This window comes from Physeter macrocephalus, chromosome 2 (genome assembly GCF_002837175.3).
Source record: "Physeter macrocephalus isolate SW-GA chromosome 2, ASM283717v5, whole genome shotgun sequence".
Taxonomy (NCBI): Eukaryota; Metazoa; Chordata; class Mammalia; order Artiodactyla; family Physeteridae; genus Physeter; species Physeter macrocephalus.
In genome coordinates this window covers 15,333,039-15,361,027 of record NC_041215.1, presented here as the reverse complement: position 1 = coordinate 15,361,027, position 27,989 = coordinate 15,333,039, and the positions used below count along the sequence as shown (strand labels likewise).

Genomic DNA, 27,989 nt, shown 5'->3' with positions numbered 1-27,989 from the left:
TCAGCCCCGGCATCCTGGCGAGTAAGTCTACCCTGAGGCTGGATTAGGGTCTTCGAGGCTCACCAACAGAGGGTTTTGCTTGCGAGAGTAGTCGAGGTGTTTCTGCATCTAGCCACAGCCTGATGGTGCAAGGAGGAACGCAGGTGCACTTGCAGGAGGCTGTGTGGCAGGAGAGAAACAAGGGGTGTATGGGAGCCCCGAGGATGGCTGCCAGCTCTTTCATTCAGTGGTTATTTTTTTATTTTTTATTTTTTTGTGGTATGCAGGCCTCTCACTGTTGTGGCCTCTCCCGTTGCGGAGCACAGGCTCCGGACGCGCAGGCTCAGCGGCCATGGCTCACGGGCCCAGCTGCTCCGCGGCATGTGGGATCTTCCCGGACCAGGGCACGAACCCGTGTCCCCTACATCGGCAGGTGGACTCTCAACCACTGCGCCACCAGGGAAGCCCCCTACTCAGTGGTTATTTACTGCTGACCAGTTGTGGGCCAGGGGCCAAGAATACAGCACGGAGCAAAAACCCAGATTCCATCTCTGCCTTTATGGGGCTCACAGTCTACTTGTGAAGGGGAGTCCCAGTTATACCCCTAGAGCTCTAGTAGGTAACATGAGGCAGTGTGCTCCCAGATGCAGCAGCTGCCGTAGGGATGCAGAAGAGACTCTGCATTCTGAAGGCCCCAGGCAGAGCCAGCCCTTTGAGGAAGCAGGAAAGGACTGCAAAGGGCAGAAGGGAGGCGAGCCCCTGTGTGTCAGGCAGCTCGAGGTGCTGCACCAAAGGGGCTGTTTCTGAGCCAGGAGAGAGGGTTTCCTCCTGACTGTCCTGAGAAACTCTGAGGGCACCCAAGAGTTTTGAGCAGGGGTGGTGTGATCATGAGGGCACCCAAGAGTTTTGAGCAGGGGTGGTGTGATCCGGGTGACAAGATCCAAGAATTTCAGGCTGGAGATTGACAGAGACAATCCCCTTCCTCTGCAGCCTGAAGTGTGGAGCATGTTAGTCCTCCACTAAGGCTCTGTTCCAGCTCCCACCTTTTCTAAGAGTACGTGGCTTCTCCTCGAGGGCGGGACTTAGACTTTATTCTTGTTGGAACCTCCAGGGTGTTCAGGAACATGGGGACTGGATGTTGAGTGATCTGTGGGTGGGCTTGTGGGCTGTCACCCCTGGGCTTATGGAAGGACTTGCACAAAGATGGGAAAGGCCTGTAGGACTGCTTCCAAGAGGACCCCCTGGAGGCTGCTGGATCTCAGCGCCAGGATCAGGCAGTCAAAAAGGAACATCAGGTGTGTGGGTGCAGAGTACAGGTAGCTTTGAAAATAAGGTTGTTTTCCCCATTGTAAAAGCTTAGAACACCTTAGAATTTTGTGCTGCAGAAATAAGAAACATTCAGGTTGCCTCAAGAGAACCATTTTGATATATTCCCTTCCCATGTCATTGCTTTGTTTCACTAAATTGTGGTCTGTTTCATGTGTCGCTTCCCCTGCCCCCCACCTTTTTAAAGGAAAAGCTTCCCCCAAGCCCCGCATTACAACTCTTTAGAACCGTCACAGTTTTAAAGTTTTATTTATTCATATTAAGATATGACTTACATGCCATAAAATTGACTTTTTAAACTATACAACCTAGTGATTTTCAGTATATTCACAGCATTGTGAAACTATTATCACTAATTCCAGAACATTTTGTCACTCCAGAAAGAAATCCCATGCCCATTAGCAATCACTCCCCGTTCCCTCTTCCCTCAGCCCCTGACAACAACTAATCTACTTTCTGTCTGTGTGGATTTACCTATTCTAGATATTTCATGTAATACGTGGCCTTTTGTGTCTGGCTGTTTTCACTGGACGTGATGTTTTCAAGGTTCATCACTTTGTAGCATGTGTCAGTACTTCATTCCTTTTTTTGATGGCTGAATAATATTCCATTGTGTGGATGGACCATGTTTTGTTTATCTGTTCATCAAAAGCCATCATTTAACAGCTGTGTGATAACCCCCTGCCTTTTTTTAAATAGATTTTATTTATTTATTTATTTATTTATTGGCTGTGTTGGGTCTTCTGTGGCTGTGCGTGGGCTCTCTCTAGTTGCCGAGGGCTTTTTATTGCGTGGGCTCTCTCTAGTTGCCGAGGGCTTTTTATTGCGGTGGCTTCTCTTGTTGCGGAGCATGGGCTCCAGGCGTGCAGGCTTCAGTGGTTGTGGCACACGGGCCTCAGTAGTTGTGGCTCGCGGGCTCCAGAGCGCAGGCTCAGTAGTTGTGGCGCGTGGGCTTCGTTGCTCCGCGGCATGTGGGATCTTCCCGGACCAGGGCTCGAACCTGTGTCCCCTGCATTGGCATGCGGATTCTTAACCACTGGGCCACCAGGGAAGCCCCTGCCATTTGTTATGGGTGGTTTTCAAGTGGGATTCGTGTGCTGACATGCTGCTGACCCAAAGTGTTTTTTGGGGGGGTTTTTTTGGCAGCACCGTGTGGCTTGTGGAGTCTTAGTTCCCTGACCAGGGATTGAACCTGGGCCCTTGGCAGTGAAAGTGCGGAGTCCTAACCACTGGACCACCAGAGAATTCCCCCGAAGTATTTTCTTGTCCTTCATTGTCCCTGCCTTCTTTCTGTCCCCCCTGAGGGAGGTGCACACAGCATGAGGACAGGGCCAGGGTCACTAGAAGGCCCTGCTTGTTTAATGCCAAGGCTGGTTATCAGCAGAACTTTCTCTTTCATATAAAATAACTTTTACTGCTTTTTCTCTCTCTTTTGTTTTTTAACTTTAAAGATAATTCATATATGTGGTAGAAAACCTGGGAAGTAGAGGAGAAGAAAATGAGGAAGAAATAAAATCAGTTGTAACCCTGCAACCCAGAGGCAAGTGCTGGTTGCATTTTGATGGATTTTTGTAACAATTTTTCAGTTAAATATATTTTTACACAAGTAGGACCACCCTGTAGATACTGTTTTATATCCTGCCTTTTTGTTTTTCATTTAACGTTGTGCTTGGTTGCTTTATTTATAAGACTTTAAGTTTTCAGCGGCTACTCCATCTGCCTTATGGGTGTCTCGTAATTTATTTAACCAGTGCCCCTTGTTGACTACTTAGGTGTTTTTCCACTTTTACTTCATTAGAACGGATTTCTAGGAGGATAAAACTTTACTTTAAAGGAAAAAGTTCAGACCTGTGGGCTCCCTGAGCTTTTCCAGTTATTGGGTGTGTCTGTATGATGGATGTGCCCCTAAAAGCAGCACATACGAGGAGTTTCTGAGGTTAGAGCAAGATTGTATGCTGTAGGAAAAGATGAAAGAAGTAGAATATATGCTATGATCACAGCCTTATTTCCTCTATTTCTAATCTAAGGGGCAAATCAAAGAAGTATATCAAAGTATTAATTGTGGCTCTTGTGAGGTGAGGAGACTTTTTTAGGGTTTTCTCCTTGCTTTCTATATTTCTGTTTTTTTCCACATTCCCATTTGCTCATAATGAGCCTCTATCAGTTTTTTGATAATAAGGAAAAATGAATTTGAATTAAACATTTAGGCCCCTGAGTTTGCTTTTGTGTTCATTAAAAATAAATTTTTCTTTTTTCAAAATAAAACATACTCTTTTCAAAAAGAGAAAGTAATAAAAATATAAAATTCCCCTGTAATTCTCCCACCAGGAAATTGCTCTGGGTATTTTCCTCTGCACATGTGAAACCCACAGAAGTGCTGGCTGACCCAGGCGTGGAACTGCGGTCACAAGCGGGTACAGACACAGGCCCTGCCTTTGAGAACTCTTCAGTCTAGCTGGGAAAACAGACATAAGAGTCAGTGATAGCCCAGATGATTTGTTAGCAATAAGTATGGCAGGTGCTTCTGAGCCATCTTCTTGGGGAGGCCCTTTGGACCTGGAAGGTCAACCTGTGGGTAGAGAGAACACCAGCACAGGTAGGATTGCTTTGACTAGAACAAGATCGTTCCATCTTACTACTCTGAAGACTGCTCTGTGCGCTCAGTTGTTCCCTGGCATCTTTGGGGGCCTGTTTTGGGTCCCCTTAGGTGAGAACACAGGGGTGGGGGTGGGACTGAGGCTGGGAAGGCGTGCTCCCTCCCCTCTTCTCAAGGCTTACCCTGTCTGTCCTCTGTCTCGGGTCTAGAATTGCAAACGCACACAACTCTAATGTTTCCAACAAGTTTGCCAACGACGGCAGCTTCTTGCAGCAGTTTCTGAAGTTGCAGAAGGCACAGACCAGCACAGGTGAGTGCAGTCCCTCCTGTCCCATCTCACCTCCTCCTAGAGCTCCCTCTGCTGGCTTTCTCTCCCAAGGGTCCCTCAGCACCTCAGAAATGGCAGGTCCCACCTTAGACTTGTTCCTCTCACCCCTCGTTCATTGAGCGCCCTCATTCTACTCGTCCTCACACTAAACGCCCAAGGGGAGAGTGCAGACCTTGCCTTCTAGATGCTTACCCCCAAGAAGTGGAGACAGAGAAGCCAGGTTTCGATCCAGGCGGTAGGGGCCAGGACTAAGCATGCCCCAGGGTTGTGGGACTGAGGCTTGAGTTAGAGTGGCAGCCCAGGTGCAAGGAACAGGACCCTCTTTGGGCGGGGGGCGGGGTACGCTTGGCCCACAGGAGCCCCATGGGACGTGCCAGGTGTGAGAATCACCACCTGTGGGAAGCCCACCTGTATCTGTGGTTGTGCAGTTTACCAGTCTCATTTTTACTGTAAGAAAGTTACTGGTGAAACAGCTGACCTTCAACCTTTGTCGGGTTTCCCAGGTAACAGTGAAGACAGTTAACCCAAGGCCAAGTTTGCCCACAGAGAGGGAGAAAGGGCTATATGAGCTCTTCACTGCAGGGTCTCATGCCATGAGTTGTGTTTGAAAAGTCCCAGATAGACTGGCTCCAGCCCACTGCTGACAACCAGAGGGAGGGGGTGTAAGCTGGACGTGGGGATTCAGGTCTTACCCGGAAGAGCTGCAGCATCCCTAGTCTGTGGATATAGGCCTCAGAGGCACCTACTGCCAGAGTTGCCACCTGCAGAGTCCCGGGCTGGGTGACCACAGTAGGTTCTTCTCTGAGCCTCAGGGGTCCTCATCTGTAAAATGGGGGTGGCGTCCTCCCTGAGTGCTTCTGATCACCCTCTGCCTGCCAGTGCTGTGCTAGAAGTTAAGAACCCAGCCACTTGGGGCTCAGGGCATGCAGGTTAGGCAGGACGATGAGGAAACCCCCACCACAGTCCTTGAGTGTGGGTATCCTTCCTTGTATCCCAAGATGCCCCCCCGAGTGCGCCCGCTGCCCCGCCTCGTGTGCTCCCTCGCACTGGGAAGAGGCCCCCCCTCATCAGTAGCCCGCCAGGCCAGATGAAGAACTACGTGCATGCCAAGCAGCTGCCTGTGGCCAGCCGCCCGAGTGTCTTCCAGTCTCCTGATGAGGACGAGGAGGAGGACTATGAGCAGTGGCTGGAGATCAAAGGTGAGGTGCCGGGGCTGCTGCCCTCCTTCCACAGCTGCTCCTTCCACTCCACAGGCAGCACCCATGGTCACCGGGGAAAGCACAGCCAGGGCTGTGGGGTGCTTGGGGCTGTGGTCAGGGCGTGCCTCCAGGCTGAGCCTTCAGGATGAGGGAGGTGAAGGAAAGGGTGGGGAGCAGAGCATGGGGAGCATGGAGGGGCTGCAGAGTGTGGGCTTCATCCTGGGAGCTGTGGGACCCGTTGTCTACTTGTGGGGGGGCTGGCCTCCGGGGGGCGGGGCGTTCTCAGGGGAGTGTTCCCTTGTGCCCTCCTCATCCGATACTAGAAGAGGAGCTCCTCAGTGCAGGTACTCGTCTCCACGAGTTTGGGCCAGAGGTATGAGTGTGCGGGTTGGAGGGTGTGCTCTCCTGCCCAGGGAAGGACAGTCGTTGGCCTTGGGTGAGCCAGTTCCAGCCCCATGGTGGAGGAGGGCGGAGGAGGGTGGTGATGGTGGCACTCCTAGTGCATCCAGCCGTGTCCATATTCAGAACGAGACTTCGGTGCTGTGTGGAGAGCGAGCTATGTGAAGTCCTGCCCCTGGGCCACCTCTGCTCCAGGATGGCTAGCACAGTCATGTCTCCCTGACAGGACAGACTGAAGTGACTATATAATCATGCCCTGACAGCTTCTAGGCCTCTTGTTCTGGATGAGGGTGCCGGCTTCAGACCGTGCATCTAAACAGATCAGTGGTCAACCTCGAACCTTGGAGCATTATTCAGAATGGAGTCAGTAAGTGTGGTGTTTCCTCAGAGAGGGGCCCTGGCAGTTCAATGGTACCCTGCTGGGAACTGCCACTTTATGAGGGGCAGTGGGTGTCTCAAGACCCTTGAGGCTTTTATGGCCTGCTGTTAATATAACCTCAGAAAAGCACCTGTGCTTGTAAAGTGACCAGGTCAGGGTCGTTGCCAGGCATGTGGGAGGAGGGTGAGGCTTAGGGAAAAAGTAGACACAGAATGTCTCTGAGACCTCTTATAGGTCCTCCTTAGGCCAAATGTTGTAACCCCCCCCACCCCCGCGAGCTTCCTGGCAGTACAAGCAACAAGGGGAATAAGAGTGGCCACAGGCTCAGTGTCTGGCCCCATTGCCAGAAGGAGCAAACATTCCTAAGCACTGACTGATATCAAGAAATTTCTTCTGGGAGTTTTCATATGAGGGATGTGAGCTGTATGGTGGCTGACAGTCTCAGAAACAGGCCAGCAGTAAATACAAAAGCAAGTTCCATGTGGCTCAAAGTGGGGGCTAATACAAAAATATATTTTTTAGTGGTGTTCACTGAAGGTGCTTCTGAGGTAGCAATTAAACCCGTTGCAGTGAGTGTCCCTAGCTCCCAGATGTTGGTCTGGAAACATGTTCTCACTCACGGAAACCAGGACTTCTTGGAGAAATGGCTGGCTCTAGGTCTGGGCAGGAAGCGTCTGAGATGATCCTAAAGTGCCCTGTCCCAGCAGGTATCGAGGAGGCCGTCAGAGACTGGGGTCATATCCAAAGGCCTCAGGAGCCAGCTTGAAGAGGCTCCACTGACCACAGAGGGGGTGTTTGAGCCTCTGTGATGATATTAATTGTGTTGGATTGAAACCCACTGATATCTTTAAATCAGAGTTTGTAATGATATTTTGAAAAAAGAATTTGTCTTTGAAGGATGAAAGGGAATTGATTTATTGTACTGAACACTGGTTAAGAAAGGAATTGAGCATTCCACAAAAGGAGGGGGAGGCTGGCTATGTTTTCCAACATCTCCCTGCCAGCCTGGGGACTGGCTTGGCCTTTGGGAGGCTCACACACTTTTCTCCCTCCAGCATGTCTCGCAAAGGCTGTCTAGACCGACTCACCCCTCATCATGGTGCTTTGTGCATGGACCCGGGACGCCCGACAACCTCCCGCATTTCACCCTCTTCTCCCCCGACCCCTCTGTCCTTGTGGTCCGTAGAGAGAGTGTGCCTGTTGACTGTGGGGTGTGTGAGTTGAACCCCAGTACTGACAGCCTCCTTAAAGTTTCACCCCCAGAGGGAGCCGAGACTCGGAAAGTGATAGAGAAATTGGCCCGCTTTGTGGCAGAAGGAGGCCCCGAGTTAGAAAAAGTAGCTATGGAGAACTACAAGGATAACCCAGCATTTTCGTAAGTATTCCTGGGAGGGGAAGGCCACTGCTACTTAATGTTCTTGCCACATGTTAGTATATGCAAATGTTCTTGTAAAACCCTGGTGGTGACTGAAGCTGGCCGGGGCTGGGTGCTTACTTGCGTGGGCCAGATACTGTTCTGAGAGCTTTCTGATTCACACCAGAGGTAGCAAGGGGCCCCAGTGTGGTGTGGAGACTTATTTTTGGGCCCCATCAAGGTGTCTCTGCTCACCAGCTTGCTTTTGCACAGTATGTCTTCAGAAGCTGCATGGGTCCACCCATCCCCGTTGCTCATTTTCCACTTTTTGTTTTACAAAACTCCTCTCCAGGTTTTTGCATGATAAGAATAGCAGGGAATTCCTCTACTACAGAAAGAAGGTGGCTGAGATAAGAAAGGAAGCACAGAAGTTGCAGGCAGCCTCTCAGAAAGGTAGGTGGCTGAAGGGGGTGGGAGGTTCTAGGGAGGCGTGTGGACAAACCACGCCCCAGGTGGAATCGGGGTTCCTTTCCTGGAACCCGTCGTGGCGTGGGGTGGCGTTGACAGTGTAGGTCTGTGCCCTCCCAGGGAGCTGGGGTCATGGCGGGACCAGCACTGCCCTCCCTGCCAGTGCTCTGAGGAGTGGGGAAATCTAAGAGTCAAGTAAAGGTCAAGGTCATGTCCAGGAGCTCAGCCCTGTGCATGTAAAGGGAGCACAGGGGAGGAACACTTGCCCCTTGGTTCATGGTCATTTTCACAAGTGCTAATGAGCACCTGCAGCATGCTGGGCACTGAGGACACCTAGAGACAAATGCAGTGACTGACACTTGTCGAGGGGGGCCAGGAGACAAAAACGGTCAGCTGGTGGGATGAGTGTCAGGGGAGGGTGAGATGCTGCCTGGTCTCCAGCTGTAATGCAGTGAAACCCCAGCCAGGTGCTGGTGGGCAGCAGGGGGATTGATGTTTAAGCCACATGTGGGCCACAGACGTTGGTTCATCATGTCTGTCACTTGCAGTCCCTTGCCCTGTCCTTCTTCCCAGGAGAGGCGGGCCAGGCCCATCCCCCCATGTGACCTGGGGGGACAGCTGCCGGCAGAAAGACTGAGATGGGAATTCCCATCTCTCCTCCAGCCTGGACCCAGACTATCCCTCACATTCTGTTCCCATGTCCCAGTGTGGGTCCAAAACCCCCAGACATATGGGGTGGGAAGGGGTCGGGTGTGGGGCGCAGAAGCTCAAGATATATTATTATATTAATTCAGGTGTTTGGTTCCAGTGCAGTAATCTGATTCCCATTTGCCTGTTTTTCTTTGTATTGTTCCTAAAATAAACCCCTCTTGTTGCCCGGGGTTCTTAGCAGAAATTAGGCTGTTGGGTGTGGTGAGTTGAGCTCAGTACTGACAGCCTGCTTAAAGTTTCACCCCCAGAGGACGAAGAGGTCAAGAGCCTCGCAGAAAAGTTGGCCAGGTTCATAGCGGATGGGGGTCCCGAGGTGGAAACCATTGCTCTCCAGAACAACCGCGAGAACCAGGCATTCAGGTAAGCGGGGGGCGGGGGGGAACCCACTGGAGAGGTAACCTCTCACCCTAGTCACAGCTCCCCCGCTGAGAAAACGGGCTTGGTGTGGTATTGAGACGTGCTAGGGTCCCGTGGCAAGAAGTTGGCCAGGACTCAGGTCCAGGAGTTTCTGACCACAGAGTTTAGCCATGCCACCCCATAGGCATTCCCCAAGTGCACATCGGTGCCCTGAATCATCTCTGAGGCAGGTGTGTGGGGACCTTTGGGGCCTTGTGTTTTCCAGGTGCCTCATGGAGAAAGTCGCTAGCGCTTTCCTTGCTCCCTTGTAACAGAATAGGCCAGGCTCTCGAGCAGAAACTCCTAGAATCGTTGTTCACTGTTTGCATCCTGAGGGTCTCATCTTTACGACAAGGGAAACGGCAGGAAAGCAGGGAATGTGATACCTCGGGCTCTGGGGAGGGGGAATCCACAGCCTGTGTGCAGGTTCCACAGAGTGGGTGGGACAAGCATCCTGGCCTCCCTGCTGTCCCCAGCCACGAAGTCACACACCACTCCCTCAGGCTGGGTCTGTGCTCCCCCCGCTCTGTCATTCATTGAGTGGGTTCAGCCCCAGCTCTTTGTGAGGGAAGGTGGAATGGGGGGGCCGGATGTTGGGATGTGGGAGGGGTGGTCACTGCTGCAGGACGGGGGCCGGCAGAGGTTTGTGAGGTGGATACTGAACCTGTTGTGGAGGTGATGCACCCATGAGGACACTTTTGGCCACGAGTACACAAGTCCCCACTCAGTCAGTGAGGAGATGCCATGGCGCTTTTAATGAAAGTGCTGGAGCAGCAGCCATCTGGGCTGGTTGATTCTGCAGCTCTAGACACCATCAGGGACTCAGGAAGAAAGAAGAAGGTGTGGATGCTGGGCAGGCGGCCAGTCGCATCTACTACATGTGAGCCAGCGTGAGCTAGACACGGAACAAAGTGAAGGGCGTCTGGAGGGACTGCCACGCAGGAGTGAAGCGGCAGAGATGGCGGGCGCTGTGCCACCTTGGCGGGGGAGCAGGGTGAGCGTTGACGCAGTGCAGATGGGCCTTGGAGCCGGGCCGGGCTGGGTCCCAGAGGGCTCAGGTGTCCACTGAGAGCCTTTGGAGGGTCTGCATAGGGAGTGACAGGGTCAACTGTTCTTCCAGGATCATCTGGCCACAGTTGTGGAGGGTGGTCAGGCATACCAGGTTGAGGCACATGGGGGCAGAAGGGAACCACCCGGTGGGGCCGGGGGTGGGGAAGGGCTGCTGAGGGTTTCAGGTGTCCCTGTGTCTGGTACCTGGGCAGCTAGGAGCTTTCATGGGGGCTGTGGGGTGTTTGGGTCTAGAGTTCAGGAGACCCAGGATCTCCTCACAACGTAGTGATATCGGCCACCACTCTGCACTACCCAAACCAGTGTTGCAGTGTTACGGTCTAAGTCGCTATGTCTTTTTTTTTTTTTCTTCATTTACCTAAGTAAGTTTATTTAACAGGAAACTTAGTGTACTGTCATTCAGCGTGACAAGAGCTGACAAAAAATCTACCTCAGGCAAAGTGGGCGAGGTAATGGAATTTCGCACAAAACCCCCAGCGCAGGTGGCTCTCCCTGGTCACCGGGGTCCAGGGCTCAGCAGCTCCAGCCGAGCCTTTTCCCTGGGGTCAAAGCGAAGAGACATTATCGCCACAAGGGACTCAAGGTCCTCCCTGCAGCTGTTGGGCTTTGTGGGGGCATTACTGGCAGGCATCCAGCTTGTTGGGTGTGGCTTTGATGGAGGCTAGAGGGTGACTGCCATGGATAAGGACAGAGCCTGGGGGTGTCTGGCAGAGAAGTAGCCGAAGGTGACCAGCGTGGTCTGGGGGAGCTCATTTCAACACCAGAGCTGAACTGCAGTTGGCACTCCACACACTGGGGAAATAGTAAACGAGGGAGGATCAGGCGTCCAGACCTGGGCAAGGCACGCGGGTTCATACCAAGCAGACTGTTTCATCTTCACGTGGGGTCAGGCGCAAGGCAGCTCCTCTCACCCCAAATCTAACAGCCACCCCATGTTCCTGCCGCTCTGGGCCCTTCCCTTCTGATTTCCCAGCAGCTATGAGTTTTGGGAAGCAATTATAATAGCTGTGCTCATCTGTAAAGAAGCTGGAAATACCTGTTCCTTTGACCAGTCATTCTACTTCTGAGATGCCATCCCCAGAAATAATGTTATATGTATAGCACTGTCATAGTCTTGGAAAATTAGTAACACAATGAAAGTCCAGCCCCAGTGGGCTAAACTCCTATAACTGCATCTCTGCAGTGGAATCGTGGCCATCGGAAGGCAAGTTGTTGAAGGTGGTAGCAGCCAGCACACCTCAAGCCCCGTGTGACTCTAACACATCACGCCGGTGAACCATGTTGTTCTTTACAACAACCTGGCGTGTTGGCCTTTAACAGGTGAGCAAGGCAAGGAGGCCAGGTGGTGGAGATGCCTTCACCACCATGCTACACTGCATTCTAACAGGAAAGCCTTATGTTGTCGGGTTAAGAAAGTCTTAAAATATCAGGATACGGAAAATAGAATCACAGCTCTTCAAATAAATCTGCAGTGGAAAAAGTCTGGAAGGAAAAGACACCAAAGTGGTAACTTTGGTTATCCCTGTGGGTGGGATTACACCAGTCAGAGGGGGTCTTTGTTGTAGAATCCCCTGCCCCTGTGCCCGGGACCCATAGTGAGCTGTTATGCTCCTCGCAGACAGGCATACCCATGGGGGGCTCTTGGGTGCTGCCTCTCAGGGCATCTCGGAGGAGAATCAGCATGAATCAGCAGCTGAGGCCAGGAAGAGGCTAGCTTGTGAGCCTAGAGGAGACCCACCCCGTTAGGAGCTGCCCCCCTGCCCCAGTGGGCGAATTCCCCAGTCTGCTTTTCTTGGAGGAACCAAATCACTTTAAATCCATGTCCTGGTTGCTACGAGTCTTTTTTAAATTCAGCCATCTGCTCCCTTCTCTCTTTGAACGACTTCTTGCTTTCGTCTCTTAATTTTTTTTTTAAGATGTTATTTTTTGAGCAGTTTTAGGTTTGCAGCAGAATTGAGGGGAAGGTACAGAGACTTCCCATGTGCCCCCTTCCCCAACACATGCACAGCATCCCCCATTATCAACATCCCCCACCAGAATAGTATATTTGTTACAATTGATGAACCTATGTTGACACATCATGATCACCCAAAGTCTATAGTTAGGGTGCACTCTTGGTGTTGTGTATTCTGTGGGTTTGGACAAATGCATAATGACACGTATCCATCATTATGATATCATACAGAGTATTCTCACTGCGCTAATATTCCCTGTGTTCTGCCTGTTCATCCCTTTTTCCTCCCTAACCCCTGGCAACCACGTAGTTTTGCCTTTTCCAGAATGTCATATAATTGGAATCATAGTATGTTGCCTTTTCAGATTGGCTTCCTTCACTTAGTAATATGTATTTAGGGTTGCTCTGAGTCTTTTTTTGGCTTGATAGCTCATTTCTTTTTAACACTTAATAATTTTCCATTGTCTGGATGTACCGCAGTTTATTTACCCATTCTCCTCCTGCAGGACATCTTGGTCGCTCCCAAGTTTTGGCAATTATGAACAAAGTTGTTGTAAACATCAGTGTGCAGGGTTTTTTGTGGACAGAAATTTTCAACTCTTTGGTAATACCAAGAAGTGTGATTGCTGGATTGTACGGTATATTTAGTTTTGTAAGAAACAGCCTAACTGTCTTCCAAAATGGCTTGTACCATTTGCATTCCCCACAGCAATGAATGAGAGTTTCAGTAGCTCCATATCAACATTTGATGTTGTCAGTGTTTTGGATTTTGGCCGTTCTTGTAGATGTGTAGTGATATTCATTGTTTTGATTTGCATTTTCCTGATGACATGAAGAGAAGTGTCTTTTCATAATGCTTATTTGCCATCTGTAAATCTCTGGTGAGGTGTGTGTTAAGGTCATTGGCCCATTTTTTAATTGGCTTGTTTTTTTTATTGTTGGGTGTTAAGAGTTCTTTGTATATTTTGGGTTTTTTTGTTTGTTTTTTTTTGTTTGTTTTTTTCTGGCTGTGTTGGGTCTTCACTGCTGCGCGTGGGCTTTCTCTAGTTGCAGCGAGCAGGGGCTACTCTTCGTTGTGGTATGCGGGCTTCTCATTGCAGTGGCTTCTCTTGCTGCGGGGCATGGGCTCTAAGCATGCAGGCTTCAGTAGTTGCAGTGTGTGGGCTCAGTAGTTGTGGCGCACAGGCTTAGTTGCTCCGCGGCACGTGGAATCTTCCCGGACCAGGGATCAAACCCATGTCCCCTGCATTGGCAGGTGGATTCTTAACCACTGCACCACCAGGGAAGTCCCCTTTGTATATTTTGGATAGCAGTCTTTATCAGGTGTGTCTTTTGCGAATATTTCTCCCAGTCTGTGGCTTTTTCTCCTCATTCTCTTGATATTGTCCTTTGCAGAGCAGAAGTTTTTCATCTTAATAAAGTCCAGCTTATCAGTTGCTTTCATGGATCATGCCTTTGGTGTTGTATCTAAAAAGTTATTGCCATACCCAAGGTTACGTAGGTATTCTCCTATGTTTTATAGTTTTATGTTTTACGTTTAGGTCAGTGATACATTTTTAGTTAATTTTTGTGAAGGTTATGAGGTCTGTTTCTAGATTCTTTGTCAGGTTTTTTTTTTTTTTTTTTTTGCATGTGGATGTCCAGTTTCAGCACCATTTGTTGAAAAGACTGTCTTTGCTCCATTGTATTGCTTTTGCTCCTTTTCAAAGAACAGACTATATGTATGGGAATCTGTTTCTGGGCTCTTTATTTTGTTCAGTTGATCTCTTTGTCCATTCTTTCACTAATACCCCACTGCCTTGATTACTTCAGCTTTACAGTAAGTCCCGAAGTCAGGTAGTGTCAGTCCTCCAACTTTGTTCTTCTTCAGTATTGTGTTGGCTATTGTGGGTTGTTTGTCTCTTTATATAAGCTCTAGAATGAGTTTGTCAATATCCACAGAATAAATGATTTTGACTGGAATTGCATTGAATCTAGAAATCAAGTTGGGAATAACTGACATCTTGACAACATTGAGTCTTCCTGTCTGTGAACATGGAATAGCTCTTCATTTATTTAGTTCTTCTTTGAATTCATTCATCAGAGTTTTTTAGTTTTCCTCATATAGATCTTGTACGTATTTTGTTACACATTACCTAAGTATTTTATATGGGGGAATGCTAATGTAAATGTTATTGTGTTTTTAGTTTCAAGTTCCACTTGTTCATTGCTGGTATATAGGAGAGTGATTGACTTCTGTATTTTAACCTTGTATCCTGCAACCTTGCTATAATAGCTTATCAAGTTCCAGGGTTTTTTGGTCTATTCTTTCATCTGTGTTTTGTATATTTATTTTTTGTCGTGCCGCATGGCTTGCAGGATCTTAGTTCCCCAATCAGGGATTGAACCTGGGCTCTCAGCAGTGAGAGTGCAGAGTCCTAACCACTGGACCACCAGGGAAGTCCTTCATCTGTTTTTTCTATGTAGACGATCATGTTATATTTCTTCCTTCTCAGTATACCTTCTACTTCCTTTTCTCATCTTATTTCATTAGCTAGAACTTCCAGAATGATGATGAAAAGCATTGGGGAGGTGCGATATTCTTGGCTTGTTTCTGTTCTTAGTGCAAAAGCTTGAGGTTTCTCATCATTAAGTATGATGTTAGCTGTAGGTTCTTTGTAGATTCTTTATCAAGTGGAGGAAGTTCCCCTGTACTCCTAGTTTACTGGGAGTTTTTCTCATGAATGGGTATTAGATTTTATTAAACGCTTTTTCCACAGTGATTGATATGATCATCTGATTTTTCTTTTTTAGCCTGTTGACCTGATGGATTACATTACTTGATTTTCTTTTTTTTTTAAATTTATTTTGTTTTATTCATTTCTTTAGTTTTTGGCTGCATTGGATCTTCACTGCTGCACGCAGACTTTCTTTAGTTGCGGTGAGCGGGGGCTACTCTTTGTTGCAGTATGCAGGCTTATTGCAGTGGCTGCTCTTTTTGCGGAGCATGGGCTCTATGTACGCGGGCTTCAGTAGTTGCGGCACACGGGCCTCAGTAGTTGTGGCTCGCAGGCTCTAGAGCTCAGGCTCGGTAGTTGTGGTGCACGGGCTTAATTGCTCCACGGCATGTGGGATCTTCCCGGACCAGGGCTCGAACCCATGTCCACTGCATTGGCAGGCGGATTCTTAACCACTGCGCCACCAGGGAAGCCCACATTACTTGATTTTCAAATGTTGAACCAGTCTTGCCTGCCTAGAATGAATCCCACTTGGTTGTGGTGTCTATTCTTTTTATACATTAGTGGATTAGGTTTGCTAATATTTTGTTGAGGATTTTTACATCTGTGTTCATGAGAGATGTTGGTCTATAGTTTTCTTTTCTTGTAATGTTTTTGTCTGGTTTTGGTATGAGGGTAACTGAGTAAGTTAGGAAGTATTCTCTCTGCTTCTATTCTCTGAAAGGGATTGTACAGAATTGGTATAATTTCTTCCCTAAATGTTTGGTGAAATTCACCAGTGAACTTTTGGAAGGTTATTAATTACTGATTCAATTTCTTTAATAAAAATAGGCCTGTTCAGATTGTCTAGTTCTTCTTGTGTGAGTTTTGGCAGATTGTACCTTTCAAAGAATTGGCCCATTTCATCTGGGTTATCAAATTTGTGGGCATAGAGTTGTTCATAGTAATCCGTAGTAATTTTAATGTCCATGGGATGTGTAGTTATGGCCCCTCTTTCTTTTCTGTTGTTAGTAATTTGTGTCCTCTCTCTTTTTTTCTTAGCTTGGCTAGAGTCTTAACGATTTTGTTGATCTTTGTTTCTTTTAACTTTTACAAATGTTCCACACTGGGTTTTCTGAAGGGTGTACATGCTTGTACCATGACCCAGGAATACAAAGAAGATGACACCGTCTCCCCATCCCTCCATCCCACCCTAGGATGTTAGCAGGATTGGGAGTCCTCCCATCCCTCTCCCATCTCTGACGTAGACATGTAGAAATAGTATGTGGATTTGTTTTCTGCTAACTTCCTTTTATACAAAAGGAATTTACAGCATCCTCGAGCCTGCATTTTGCTTTTGTAGTACAGCGTTGTGCCGTGACTGTCTTTCCAGGTTCATGAGTGCGAGTCTAGCCCCTTCTTGTCAGGGGCTTTGTAATCTCTGCTGTGCACAGGTTTTGCTATGTGGAACTGGGCTGTGACTCTTCCCTCTGGTGTGGACTCTAGAAGTGGGACTGTTGGCTCAGTACATGCATAGTCTGAGAGATGCTGGGCAGGTGCAGAAGGAGCTGCAGCCTCTGCCGGCTCTGAACCCAGCACCTCCTGCTCTGCACTTGGGGACCAACAGCTACCGGCAAGGCTGTTAGTGAGCTCCCTGTCCGTTCCGATGTTTAATGTCTTTGTTTTGTCTCTGTCCATTGTTGATGCCTCTCAAGGGTGCATCAGAAAGGAGCGCAAATATGCCCAGCTGTCAGGTTTGGGACAAATCCTGCCCTTTTTGGCACCAGGTGTCTCTCGCAACTCAGGATTTCTTGGTTTGTAGGCACTGGTGCACTCATCTAGGACAGCAGGGGAAGAAGCCTGGCAGAGCCTGGGGAAGGTCTGAGAGAGCCCGCACCTTTTCCTTCGAAGCAGGGCATCAGTGATTTTGTGACAGGCATTCAATAAAGATGGGGTAGGGGCTTGGAGTGGCCCTCAGCTCACAGGAACAGCAGCATGACAGGCTGTGGCCATGTCACACTGTTCATCTAGTTTGGGCCACCAGCACCAGCAGCCCCTGAGGCCTGGCAGGGCAGGGGTCACGATAGAGACCTCCATCTTGACATGACCCTGAAGTGACCTAGCTGACCCCAGTGTACCTACACAAGGCCCAAGCTTCTTCTGCCCTAAATCAGGGGTAGGGGGCTGAGGCCCAATGACGGTGTGCCCCCCACTCTCTTTTGTAGCTTTCTGTATGAACCCAACAGCCAAGGGTACAAGTACTACCGCCAGAAGCTGGAGGAGTTCCGGAAAGCCAAGGCTGGTCCCACGGGCACCCCCACGGCACCTGACCTCGGACTGAAGCGCAGATCTCCTCCTGAGACCCCGTTGGGGTCCATGCCCACCGCCACTGCCTGCCCTACCTCATCTGCCCCCTTGCCCAACGTCAACCCATCTTCAGCTGCCCCAGGGAAGCCAGCCACCACAGCCAACATGAAGAGGAAGCGAAAGAGCCGGTGGGGTCCTGAAGAGGACAAGGTGGAGCTCCCGCCTGCCGAGCTGGTGCAGAGGGACGTGGATGCTTCTCCCTCGCCTCTGTCAGGTGGGCCTACCCCCTCCCTCAGCCTCTTGGGGAGGGTCTGGCATCTTTCACTGAGCGTGATGTTTTCAAGGTTCATCTGTGTTGAAGCACATGTCAGAATTTCATTTATTTCCACAGCTGAGTAGAATTCCAGTGTACAAATAGACAACATTTTGTTTATCCATTCATCAGTTGTTTAGAAGCTTGGGTTATTTTCACTTTTTGGCGATTGTCAGTAGTGCTGCTGTGAACATTGGCCTACAAGTACTGTTCAGATCCCTGATTTTGATTCTTTTTTGTATATACCTAGGAGTGGAATCACTGGGTCTTATGATAATACTGTTTAACTTATTGAGGAATTGCCAAACTGCGTTCTGCAGCAGCTGCACCATTTTACATTCCCATCAGCAGTGCACAAGGGTTCCAGTTTCTTCTCATTCTCACCTTATTTTATAGCTATTCTAATAAGTGTAAAGTGAAATCACATTGTAGTTTTGATTTGCATTTCCCTAATGACTAATGGTGTTGAGCATCTTTTCATGTGTTATTGGTCAGTTTATAGTTTAGTTGGAGAAATGTCTATTTTAGTCCTTTGCCCATTTTTTAATTGGGTTGTATGTCTTTTTGTTATTGAGTTGTAGGAGTTCTCTATATGTTTTAGATATTAACCCCCATTCAGATACATGATTTGCAAAAATTTTCTCTAGTTTTGTGGGCTGTATTTTCATCCTCTTAATGTCCTTTGATACACAGAAGTTTTAAATTTTAATGAAGTGCAATTTATTTTTTCTTTTGTTGCCTATGATTTTGGTCTTAAGAAACCATAGCCACATCCAAAATCTTGAAGATATGCCCCTATGTTTTCTTCTAAGAGTTTTATAGTTTTAGCTCCTAAATTGAATTAATTTTTATATATGTTATAAGGTAAGGGTCCAACTTCATTTCTTTGCATGTGGAGATCCAATTTTCCCAGCACCATTTGTTGAAGAGACTATTGTTCTTTCTCCATTGAATGGTCTCTTGACACCCTTGTCAAAAATCCCATAGATGTAAAAGTTTATTTTGGGGCTCTCTGCTCTATTACACTGGTTTATATATCTGTCCTTATGCCAGTAGCACACTGTTTTGATTGCTGTAGCTCTGTGGGAAATTTTGAAATCGGGAGTGTCAGTCTTCCAACTTTGTTCCTCTTTCTCATGCTTTGGCTATTCGAGGTCCTTTGAATTTTTGTATGAATTTTCAGATGGGCTTTTCCATTTCTGCAGAAATGGAAATTATTGGGATTTGATAGGGATTGTATTAATCTGTAGATTGCTTTGGGAGGTATTGACGTGTTAACAACGTTTAAGTCTTCCGATCTGAGAACATGGGATAGCTTTCCATTTACTTAGGTTTTCTTTAATTTCTTTCAATGTGTTTTGTCTTTCTGTTGTACGAGTCTTGTACCTCTGTTAAGTTTATTCCTAAGTGATTTACTCTTTATGATGCTGTTGCAAATGGAATTTTTTTTAAATTTCCTTTTTGGATTATTTGTTGTTAGTATAAGAAATACAACTGATTTTTTTTGTGTTGATTATGTATCTTTTATTTTTTGCTAAATTCATTTGTTAGGGTAACAGTCTTTAGGGTTTTCTACACATAAGATCATGTCATCTGCAGATAAGGATAGTTTTACTTCTTCCTTTCCAATATGGATGCCTCGTATTTCTTTTTCTTGCCTAATTGCTCGGGCTAGGATTTGCAGTACTGTGCTGAACAGAAGTGGTGAAAGCAGGCATCCCTGCCTTGTTCCTGATCTTAGGGGGAAAGCTTTTGTTCTTTCACAATTGAGTATGGTGTTATATGTTTTTAATAGATGGCCTTTGTCATGTTGAATAAGTTCCCTTCTGTTCCTAGTTTATTGAGTGTTTTTATCATGAAAGAGTGTTAGATTTTGTCAAGTGCTTTTTCTACATCAATTGAAATGATCATGTGGGTTTTTCCCTTCATTCTATTAACGTGGAGTATTACATTGATTGATTTTTGTATGATGAAATCACCCTTGCATTCCTGGAATAAATCTCCTTCCGTTGTAGTAAATAATTAGTTTACTAATTGTTTACATGCTGATGGATTTGGTTTGCTAATATTTTGCTGCATATTTCTGTCTGCATTTATACTCATAAGGATTATTGGTCTGTAGTTTTCTTACATTGTCTTTGTCTGCTTTTGGTATCAGGATAATGCTGACCTCATAGAATGAGTTAGGAAGTGTGTCCTGCTTTAACTTTTTGGAAGAATTTGAGAAGAATTTGTGTTAACTCTTCTTTTAAATCTTGGGTAGAGTTTACCAGTGCATTTATCTGGTTCTGGGCTTTTCTTTGGGGGGATGGGGGGGAGAGTTGATTATTGATTCAGTCCCCTTACTCTTGTTATAGGTCTATTCAAGTTTTCTGTTACTTCTTGAGTTAGTTTTGGTAGTTTGTGCCATTCTGGGTGATCCAGTTTGTGCCATTCTGAGTATTGTGATGAAATCTTGTGCTGTCTGTTCCACCCTGCCTGGGATGTGAATCATCCCTTTGTCCAGCATATCCCACCCATTAGTCACCAGTAGTCACTCGATTATCAGATTGACTGTCATGGTATTGCAGTGCTTATGTTCAAATAACCCTTATTTTACTATTTTACTTAATAATGGCCTCACAGCACAGAGTAGTGATGCTGGCAATTTAGACATGCCAAAGAGAAGCCGTCAAGTATTTCCTTTAAGTGAAAGGGTAAAAGTTCTTGACTTAAGCTGAGGTCTCCAAGATCTGTGGTAAGAACAAATCATCTATCCATGAAATTGTGAAGAAGGAAAAAGAAGTTTGTGCTGGTTTTGCTGTCATACCTCAGACTGTTAAAGTTATGGCCACAGTGTGTGCTGAGTACTTAGTTAACATGGAAAAGGCATTACATTTGTGGTAAGATATTTTGAGAGGGAGAGAAAAACCACATTCACATAACTTTTACTATAGTATATTGTTATATAACTGTTCTATTTTATTATTAGCTATTGTCATTAATTTCTTACTGTGCCTAATTTATCAATTAAACTTTATCGTATGTATGTATGTATATATAGTATACACGGGGTTCAGTACTATGTGTGGTTTCAGCCATCCACTGGGGGGATCTTGGAATGTATCCCTTGCAGATAAAGTGGACTGCTGTATCCCTGTATTGTTTTAGTAGTTGAGTCTTTTCTCTTTTTTTCTTAGGCAGTCTAACTAAAGATTTGTCCATTTCATCGGTCTTTTCAAGAAACCAACTTTTGGTTTCATTGATTTTTCTCTCGTATTTTGTATTTCCTGTTTCTTTTATCTCCATTCTAATCTTTATTTCCTTCATTCTGCTAGCTCTGGAATTAGTTTGCTCTTCTTTTTCTAGTTCCTTAAGATGTACAGTTAGGTATTGATCAGAGGTCTTTATTTATTTATCTATCTATTTATTTATTTATGGCTGCATTGGGTCTTCGTTGCTGCACACGCGCTTTCTTTAGTTGCGGCGAGCTGGGGCTACTCTTTGTTGCGGTGCGCGGGCTTCTCATTGCGGTGGCTTCTCTTGTTCCGGACCTCGGGCTCTAGGCATGCGAGCTTCAGTAGTTGTGGCACACGGGCTCTAGAGCACAGGCTCAGTAGTTGTGGTGCACGGACTTAGTTGCTCCGCAGCATGTGGGGTCCTCCCAGAGCAGGGCTCGAACCCGTGTCCCCTGCATTGGCAGGTGGATACACGGGCTTCAGTAGTTGTGGCTCGCGGGCTCTAGAGTGCAGGCTCAGTAGTTGTGGTGCATGGGCTTAGTTGGTTCGAAGCATGAGGATCTTCCCAGAGCAGGGCTCGAACCCGTGTCCCCTGCATTGGCAGGTGGATTCTTAACCACTGCACCACCAGGGAAGCCCTATCTTCTTTTTTAACGTGAGCATCTACAGCTATGCATTTCCCTCTTGGCACTGCTTTTGCTACACCCCATAAGTTTTGGTGTGTTTTGCGCTGTTGTGTTCATTCATCCCTAAGCATTTTCTGATCTCTTGTGATTTCTTCTTTGACCCATTTGTTGTTTAGGAGTGTGTTTAATTTCCACATTTGTGAATTTTCCAGTTTTCCTTCTATTACTGATTTCTGGCTTTATTCCATTGTGATCAGAAAAGATACCTGGTATGATTTGTCTTTTAAAATTTGTTAAAATTTGTTCTGTAGCCTAACAAATGATCTATCCTGGAGAATGTTCCATGTGTACTTGAGAATACTGTGTATTCTGGTGGTGTTGGATTGCATGTTCTATAGATAATCTATTAGGTCTGGTTGGTTTATAGTGTTGTTCAGTCCTCTATATCCTTATTGATTTTCTGTTGCGATGTTCTGTCCATTATTTAAAATAGGGTATTGAAATCTCTAACAATTACTATTGAACTGTTTATTTCTCCCTTCAGTTTTGTCAATTTTTGCTTCATTTATCTTGGGGCTCTGTTGTTAAGTCTGTGTATATATTTAATTGTTATAACTTCTTTCTGTGTCAAATCTTTGTAAATATATAACATCCTTCTTTGTCTCTCATAACCTTTTTTGATTGAAAGTATATTTTGTCTGATACTAGTATGGCTAGTGCAGCTCTGTCTAGGTTACTATTTGCTTGAAATTTCTTTTTCCTTCCTTTGACTTTCAACCTACTTGTGTCTTTGTATCTAAAGTAAGTCTCTTATAGACAACATATAGATAGTCCTGTTTTCTCCCTTAAGCTTTAAAGTACTTGGATTCAGTTTTGTCGTAGAAAGCTCAGGAAATGCACAGCGATAAGAACAATAATTGCTACAGTCAATTTTGCACAGTGATCTCCAGCTTCTCCCTCCTTGACAGCAGTTTCAGGGACAGCCAACGTGTGGCCTCATTTCTCATTTTCTACCACAAACCCATGAGGGTGGGGGTCTGTTGTCATCACATTTTGCAGATGATGTTGGTGACTGATAATTGGCCGTCTCATGCCGTCTGTCTGACTCCCTCACCAGGCAGCCTGCACCATGGGCAGAACCCTCTCAACCTCCCTCACCCCTGGCTTCACTGGAGCTGGACACACAGGCACAAAGAAGAGTCATATATGCCCTGGCACCAACACCCACATTTGCCACACAGGATGGGCTGAGGGGGAAGGCATCTCCCCCAGGTCACAGGGCTGGCCTGGCCTGTTGGCCCTGCCCACCCAGCTCTGAGAGTGGTCTCTGGCTGAGTGCCTCCCTTGGCCAAAGAGAAAAGCTACTGACTGAAAAGTCTGGTATTCCCTGGGGCTCTAGATAGCACCTCTGCCCAGGGTTGAGGGTGCCCAGGGTCGGATTGCTGCTCAAGTGCCAAACCTGGTGCCCACTGTAAAGGAGGGTGCTCAGATGTGAGGGCTCTTCTGACGCATGCGCACCCCCACCTCTGAGATCATGTCCGCAAGGTCCAGCCCCAGCTCCCAGCTCCTTCACATTCTAGGGGACAAGTACAGGCTCCGAAGTCTCAGGTTCAGATTCAAGCCCCACTGGCCCACATTGTCTCCAGGGGAGCATAGGCAGCCCCCACCTGCTTGCTCACTGGTGAAGTCGCCCAAGGAGGAAAGGGACTGTGGGTGTGATCCAGGCACACAGCAGGTTGCTCAGACCTTGGCTCCCTTGCTCTCTCCATGGGGCTCTCCAACATCTTTCAGAGCCCCCATAGACCGAGGAGGGATTGGTGTGCAATCTTAGGGTCCAGGAGCACCTGTGGGTGGTTCTTGCAGGCGACGACCCAGCCCCGTTGAGCTGGGAAGACCTGGCGCTTTCCGTCCTCCCAGAGGGGCCTCTGCACCCCGTTCTGCCTGGCTTCTTCCCCAGGAAGCCACCACCTGAGGGGTGGTTGTTTCCACCACCCAGATGGGGCCATTGCAGCATCTTGATGTGAGTTAGCGTTGCAGGCTCCAGCCAAGCTCCAAAGGTGATGCCAGCTTAAATGTCAGTTGCTTTAAAGATGGTTGGCTGCTTCCCCAGAAGGAGCTAACAGAACCACGCAGCTGAGTCTTATGCCAGACTCCAAACCTGTGTGTCTACATAAGGTATCTGTTCACCGTAGGGCTTACTTCCAAGAGCCTGTGTGCAAGCATCTCTGGCTTTGCAGATTCCCTGCCTTGTCACCCATTAGCTGTGTGACCTTGAGTGAGGCCCCAGACCTCTTGATTGTTGGTGTCAGCATTTGCAGTGTGGGGTCATAGAGCCTGCCTGGAGCAGTCATGTGGATATGGAACTGAGTACACACGATAGAGCGGAGCATAGCCCCCCGAGGTCATCAAGTGACATGCATACTAACTGTTCCGACTTAAATGTCCCGTCACATGGGCCAAGTGCGTCAGGTGTCGTCAACACATGGACTCTGCCTGGGACACAGATGCATGGCTAAGCCCACGTGTCTGTTGCTGACCAGCCTGTGTCTTGTTTCTAGTTCAGGACCTCAAGGGTCTAGGCTACGAGAAGGGGAAGCCCGTGGGTCTGGTGGGTGTCACAGAGCTTTCGGATGCCCAGAAGAAGCAGCTGAAGGAGCAGCAGGAGGTAAGGCCCTGGGGGGCAGGGCACGCAGGCTCCAAGGGGCTGGTGGAGTATTGTCTCCCACCCTGCCTGTGGTGCAGTGGTCACAGTGTATTCTTTCTGAGCCTCCCTGTGCCAGGTGAACCCCACAGTCAGGGGAGAGGCTCTTGAGCAGGTGGGTCCCCCATCAATGGCAGGCCACCCCCTGAGGGCCCTCCCAAGCCCACAGTTGGGCCCAGAGCCCAGGCCTTCTCATGCTGCCTGGGCAGCCTTTCTCAGCTGATGCGCCACAGCTACTTCCCACTTTGCTCGTGGGCTGGTCCTGACTGGATAGTCTCCATTTAAGTTTTCCTTACAGTTCCCTGCAGCACTCAGTATGGGATAAGCCTGTCTGGCACTGGGTGCCCTGAACGATGCGACAGCTGTTCAGTTGGTGTTGGGCAGCTTGGGAGTGAGGGCTGGCTCAGCAGGGAGCTCTGTGGCCAGGCAGGATATGGACAGCTGGGACAGCTTGCCGGGGCCACCTCCTCCAGGCTGGCAGCCCCGTCACATCACCCTCGAGCCTCCCAGCGGTCAGGAGCCCACGTTGCCCTCATTTGGTCCACGGTGATGGTGCTCAGGATATTCCAGATTCCAGGCCGGGCTCTGGGTGAAACAGAGCGGGGTCCTCCCTGCTCAAAATAGAGATGCAGGGAACCCAGGGCATGTCCTGACACAGGACTCAGTGCCTTCCTGAACACTTGCTCTGAGCCGTGCTCTTGTGCCTGCTCCAGGGAGGGGGCAAAAGGGGTGCCCAGCATGCACAGGGGAGGCCAGGGGGCCAGCTTCCTGCACGTACAGCACACGGCCTTGCTCACTGGCGTGTGCTGCCCACAGATGCAACAGATGTACGACATGATCATGCAGCACAAGCGAGCGATGCAGGACATGCAGCTGCTGTGGGAGAAGGCGCTGCAGCAGCACCAGCATGGCTATGACAGCGACGAGGAGGTGGACAGCGAGCTGGGCACCTGGGAGCACCAGCTGCGGCGCATGGAGATGGACAAGACTCGGGGTGGGCCAAGGAGCGAGTTACAGGGGTGGGGTGGGGGGGTGCCCTTTTCTTCAGGGTGCTGTGGGCTCAGGAAGCCCACTCACCGGCCCAGGAAGTGCCTGGAGACACCACACTGGGGTCTTAAGCCACCCATCCAGCCTGTAAGGCCTTGGGCAAGAGACTTGGCCTCTTTGTGCCTGTTTCTTCAGTGGCAAAAGGATGGTCCTCTGAATGTGCACTCGCGTTTGAATACGGTACACAAGGGCTGCGTCGGAGAGCAGGGCTCGAGGTCTCAACCAGCTGCCTCGTTCCCCATGGCCCCAGACTCCCCCCGAGACTCATACTTCTGCTGTGGGGCTGCCACACTCTCCTTCCTCCTCTCACCTTTACCCCATCTCTGGGCAGAATGGGCGGAGCAGCTGACAAAGATGGGCCGGGGCAAACACTTCATCGGAGACTTCCTGCCACCCGATGAGCTGGAGAAGTTCATGGAGACCTTCAAGGCCCTGAAGGTAGGCTGGGAGGGGCCCCAAGCACCAGCCCCTGCTGTGAGCCTGTCTAGCAGGCAGCCTGTGCAGTGTCCCAGCCCCTCCTGCAGCCTCCTAATGTGGCAGGCACTTGCGGTGGCCTCAGGGGCCCCCTCGCTCACAAGAGGGGTAGGACCCTCTTGCCACGGGTGGCACCTGCTTATGACAGGTGCCGTCTGTGTAGGGAATTAGCAAATACCATCTCAGCTGCTGCTTTAGAAACATTTCCTGGGGCTTTAGGGAAATTCTGCTTCCAGTGGAGCCAATTAAATGCAGTTTACAGGCAAAGCATTTCTTAGGCAGACGCCCCCACGTGTTGGGCTCTCCAGAGTGAAATTGTTCTTCCCATGCTGCCTTCGTGCTCAAGAGGAGAGGGCTGACATAGAACATTGCACATAGTCTTTTGAGAGTTTTTTTTAAACTGCTTTGTACCACATAATCTCACCAATGAAATGGTCACCTCATGTGACCACGGCACTCTTTTTAGCACTTTGTGTAACAAATTGCTCTTGGAACATGGGATTTTTCTTCACTGGTGAACCATTAATCTTTCTCATGGTGGACAAGGCCTGTGTGACCTGTCACCTTGCCCTCTTTGACTTGGCCACCGGGGAGCTCAGTACTGCTTCTGGCCCTGGGGCCTCTGAGAACGGGCAGCTTTATCTCTTCTCGAGGAGTCTGACCTAGTGGTGGGGAGGCAGGTGGGCAGGTGGTCCCAGCGGCCAATGAGGCCATGTGGGGGTGGGGTTTCAGGCCAGAGCTGGGACTCGGGATAGCTGTAGCCCTGGTGGATGACGGCTACCTCCTCCCCCTGCAGGAGGGCCGTGAGCCTGACTACTCAGAGTACAAGGAGTTCAAGCTGACAATAGAAAACATCGGCTACCAGATGCTGATGAAGATGGGCTGGAAGGAGGGCGATGGCCTGGGCTCAGAAGGCCAGGGCATCAAGAACCCAGTCAATAAGTGAGTGTGGCCTCCAATGCCGGGGGGGAGTGGGGAGAGGAAAAGTCCCACACGGAGACATAGGCCCAGGGCCTGGGTCCAGCCCTATCACTGGGCTGGGAGTCAGGGATTTGGACTCTGGTGGCTGGGCCGTCTTGGGCTCTCCATCTTCCCACAGTGCCAGGAGTGTCCCAGACAGATGTCACCCAGCCCAGCATAGCCCCCACATTGAGCTGCATTGGGGTGCTGCTGCTGAGCCCAGCCAGGGCGGGTGAGGCCTCCCTGCCCCAAGCTCAGGTCCCTCACCCCACCTCTTGCCGGCACCAGCCTGCTCCCCGGCTCACACCACCCGTTGCCCCAATGCAGGGGCACCACCACAGTAGATGGTGCTGGCTTTGGCATTGACCGGCCAGCCGAGCTCTCCAGGGAAGATGACGAGTACGAGGCCTTCCGCAAGAGGATGATGCTGGCCTACCGCTTCCGGCCCAACCCCCTGGTGCGTGTGTCCCTATCCCCCTATGTTGCTTGTGGCCGGGCCGCTGCAGTTCCTCCGCTGTAGGCGGGTGGTGGTGCTGGTCACAGAAGTGTCCCTCCTTCCGCAGTCCATCTAGGCGCTCCAGCAGACCCACCCCACCTCTCCACCTTGTTCGAGCCTGCCTCGCCTCCCCAAAGCCTGCCTTCCCTTTTAGAGGATGTGGGCTAGCTGCCCCCGCTAGGTTCTAGACGGGAGGAACTGCTAGCTCCCTTTAGCACGGCATAAGCACCTCTTTTATCTTTCTTGCTTCCCACAGAACAACCCCAGACGGCCTTACTACTGAGTATTCTGGAAAAATGCACAAATGTACTTTCCAAAAGACCGACCATTCCTGGACTCTGGAATGTTCCGGCCTGCTTTTCTGCCTGCCCTTCCCGTTGTTGCGAGTGTCGTGCTGTGTATTAAAATCCCAGTGCTTGCCTGCCATGGCAGCCTGGTCTTGCCATCACCAGAAACCCCCTCCTGTTCCTTAGCAGGGCCAGGCTGGACAGGTGGGGACAGGATGCTGCTCTGAAGGCTGCCCAGCACCAAGGAATCCTGGAAAACCACCTGGACCTTTTGTCTGCTTATGGGGTCCCCCATCGGCCTGGGTTGGAGTTGAGGGGAGGACCTTTGGAGAGGGGAGGGGCGGCCAGCTGGCCAAGACCTGGCTGCACCTGGGCCAGGGGCATCAGGGACTCCCCTCCTAGCCTAGCACTGCACTGCAGAAGGAGGCTGGGGAGGGGTCTCCAGGCAGGGCCCATTCCTCCCTCAGACCAACAAGGCAGGTGGACCCAGGGCACACCTGTGCCCCTCAACCTCTCTTGACAGGTGGCATTGACAGGGCCCCACACACACACGCACAACAAACCTGGCTAGTGATGGCTGCAGCCCAAGCTACCCTAGCTGCCCTGAGTCCTACAGGTATAGTGGACACACGAGTCCCTAGGGCTGGTGCCTTTGGGGGACAGCTTCATGGACGGGTACACTGTACTAAGACACCACATGCCTCCTG

The 27,989-nt window shown here is 49.2% G+C and overlaps 1 protein-coding gene across 2 annotated transcripts; it reads left to right on the top strand.

Annotated features, from left to right (window-relative positions):
- The first annotated feature begins 6 nt into the window (after positions 1-6).
- On the top strand, positions 7-27,450 carry SUGP1 (SURP and G-patch domain containing 1). Of its 2 annotated transcripts, XM_028499151.1 has the most exons (13): positions 7-21; positions 4,111-4,211; positions 5,228-5,428; positions 7,458-7,581; positions 7,913-8,013; positions 8,976-9,099; positions 17,079-17,434; positions 23,876-23,982; positions 24,835-25,012; positions 25,397-25,503; positions 26,336-26,481; positions 26,827-26,956; positions 27,252-27,450. In XM_028499151.1, exons 3-13 carry the CDS (start codon positions 5,317-5,319, stop codon positions 27,276-27,278), a joined length of 1,512 nt encoding a protein of 503 aa, XP_028354952.1. In that variant the 5' UTR covers positions 7-21; positions 4,111-4,211; positions 5,228-5,316; the 3' UTR covers positions 27,279-27,450. The 2 variants fall into 2 exon arrangements, with proteins under 2 accessions (XP_028354952.1, XP_028354957.1); XM_028499156.2 differs by lacking the exons at positions 7-21; positions 4,111-4,211 and having other exon boundaries at positions 5,232-5,428; positions 7,470-7,581.
- The last annotated feature ends 539 nt before the right edge of the window (positions 27,451-27,989 follow it).

Excerpts from the sequence above, each read along its gene's own strand:
- SUGP1 (XM_028499151.1), top strand. The coding sequence starts at position 5,317 with ATGAAGAACTACGTGCATGCCAAGCAGCTGCCTGTGGCCAGCCGCCCG. Across the intron at positions 5,429-7,457 it reads GCAGTGGCTGGAGATCAAAG|TTTCACCCCCAGAGGGAGCC; the intron begins GTGAGGTGCCGG and ends GCCTCCTTAAAG. Across the intron at positions 23,983-24,834 it reads AGCTGAAGGAGCAGCAGGAG|ATGCAACAGATGTACGACAT; the intron begins GTAAGGCCCTGG and ends TGCTGCCCACAG.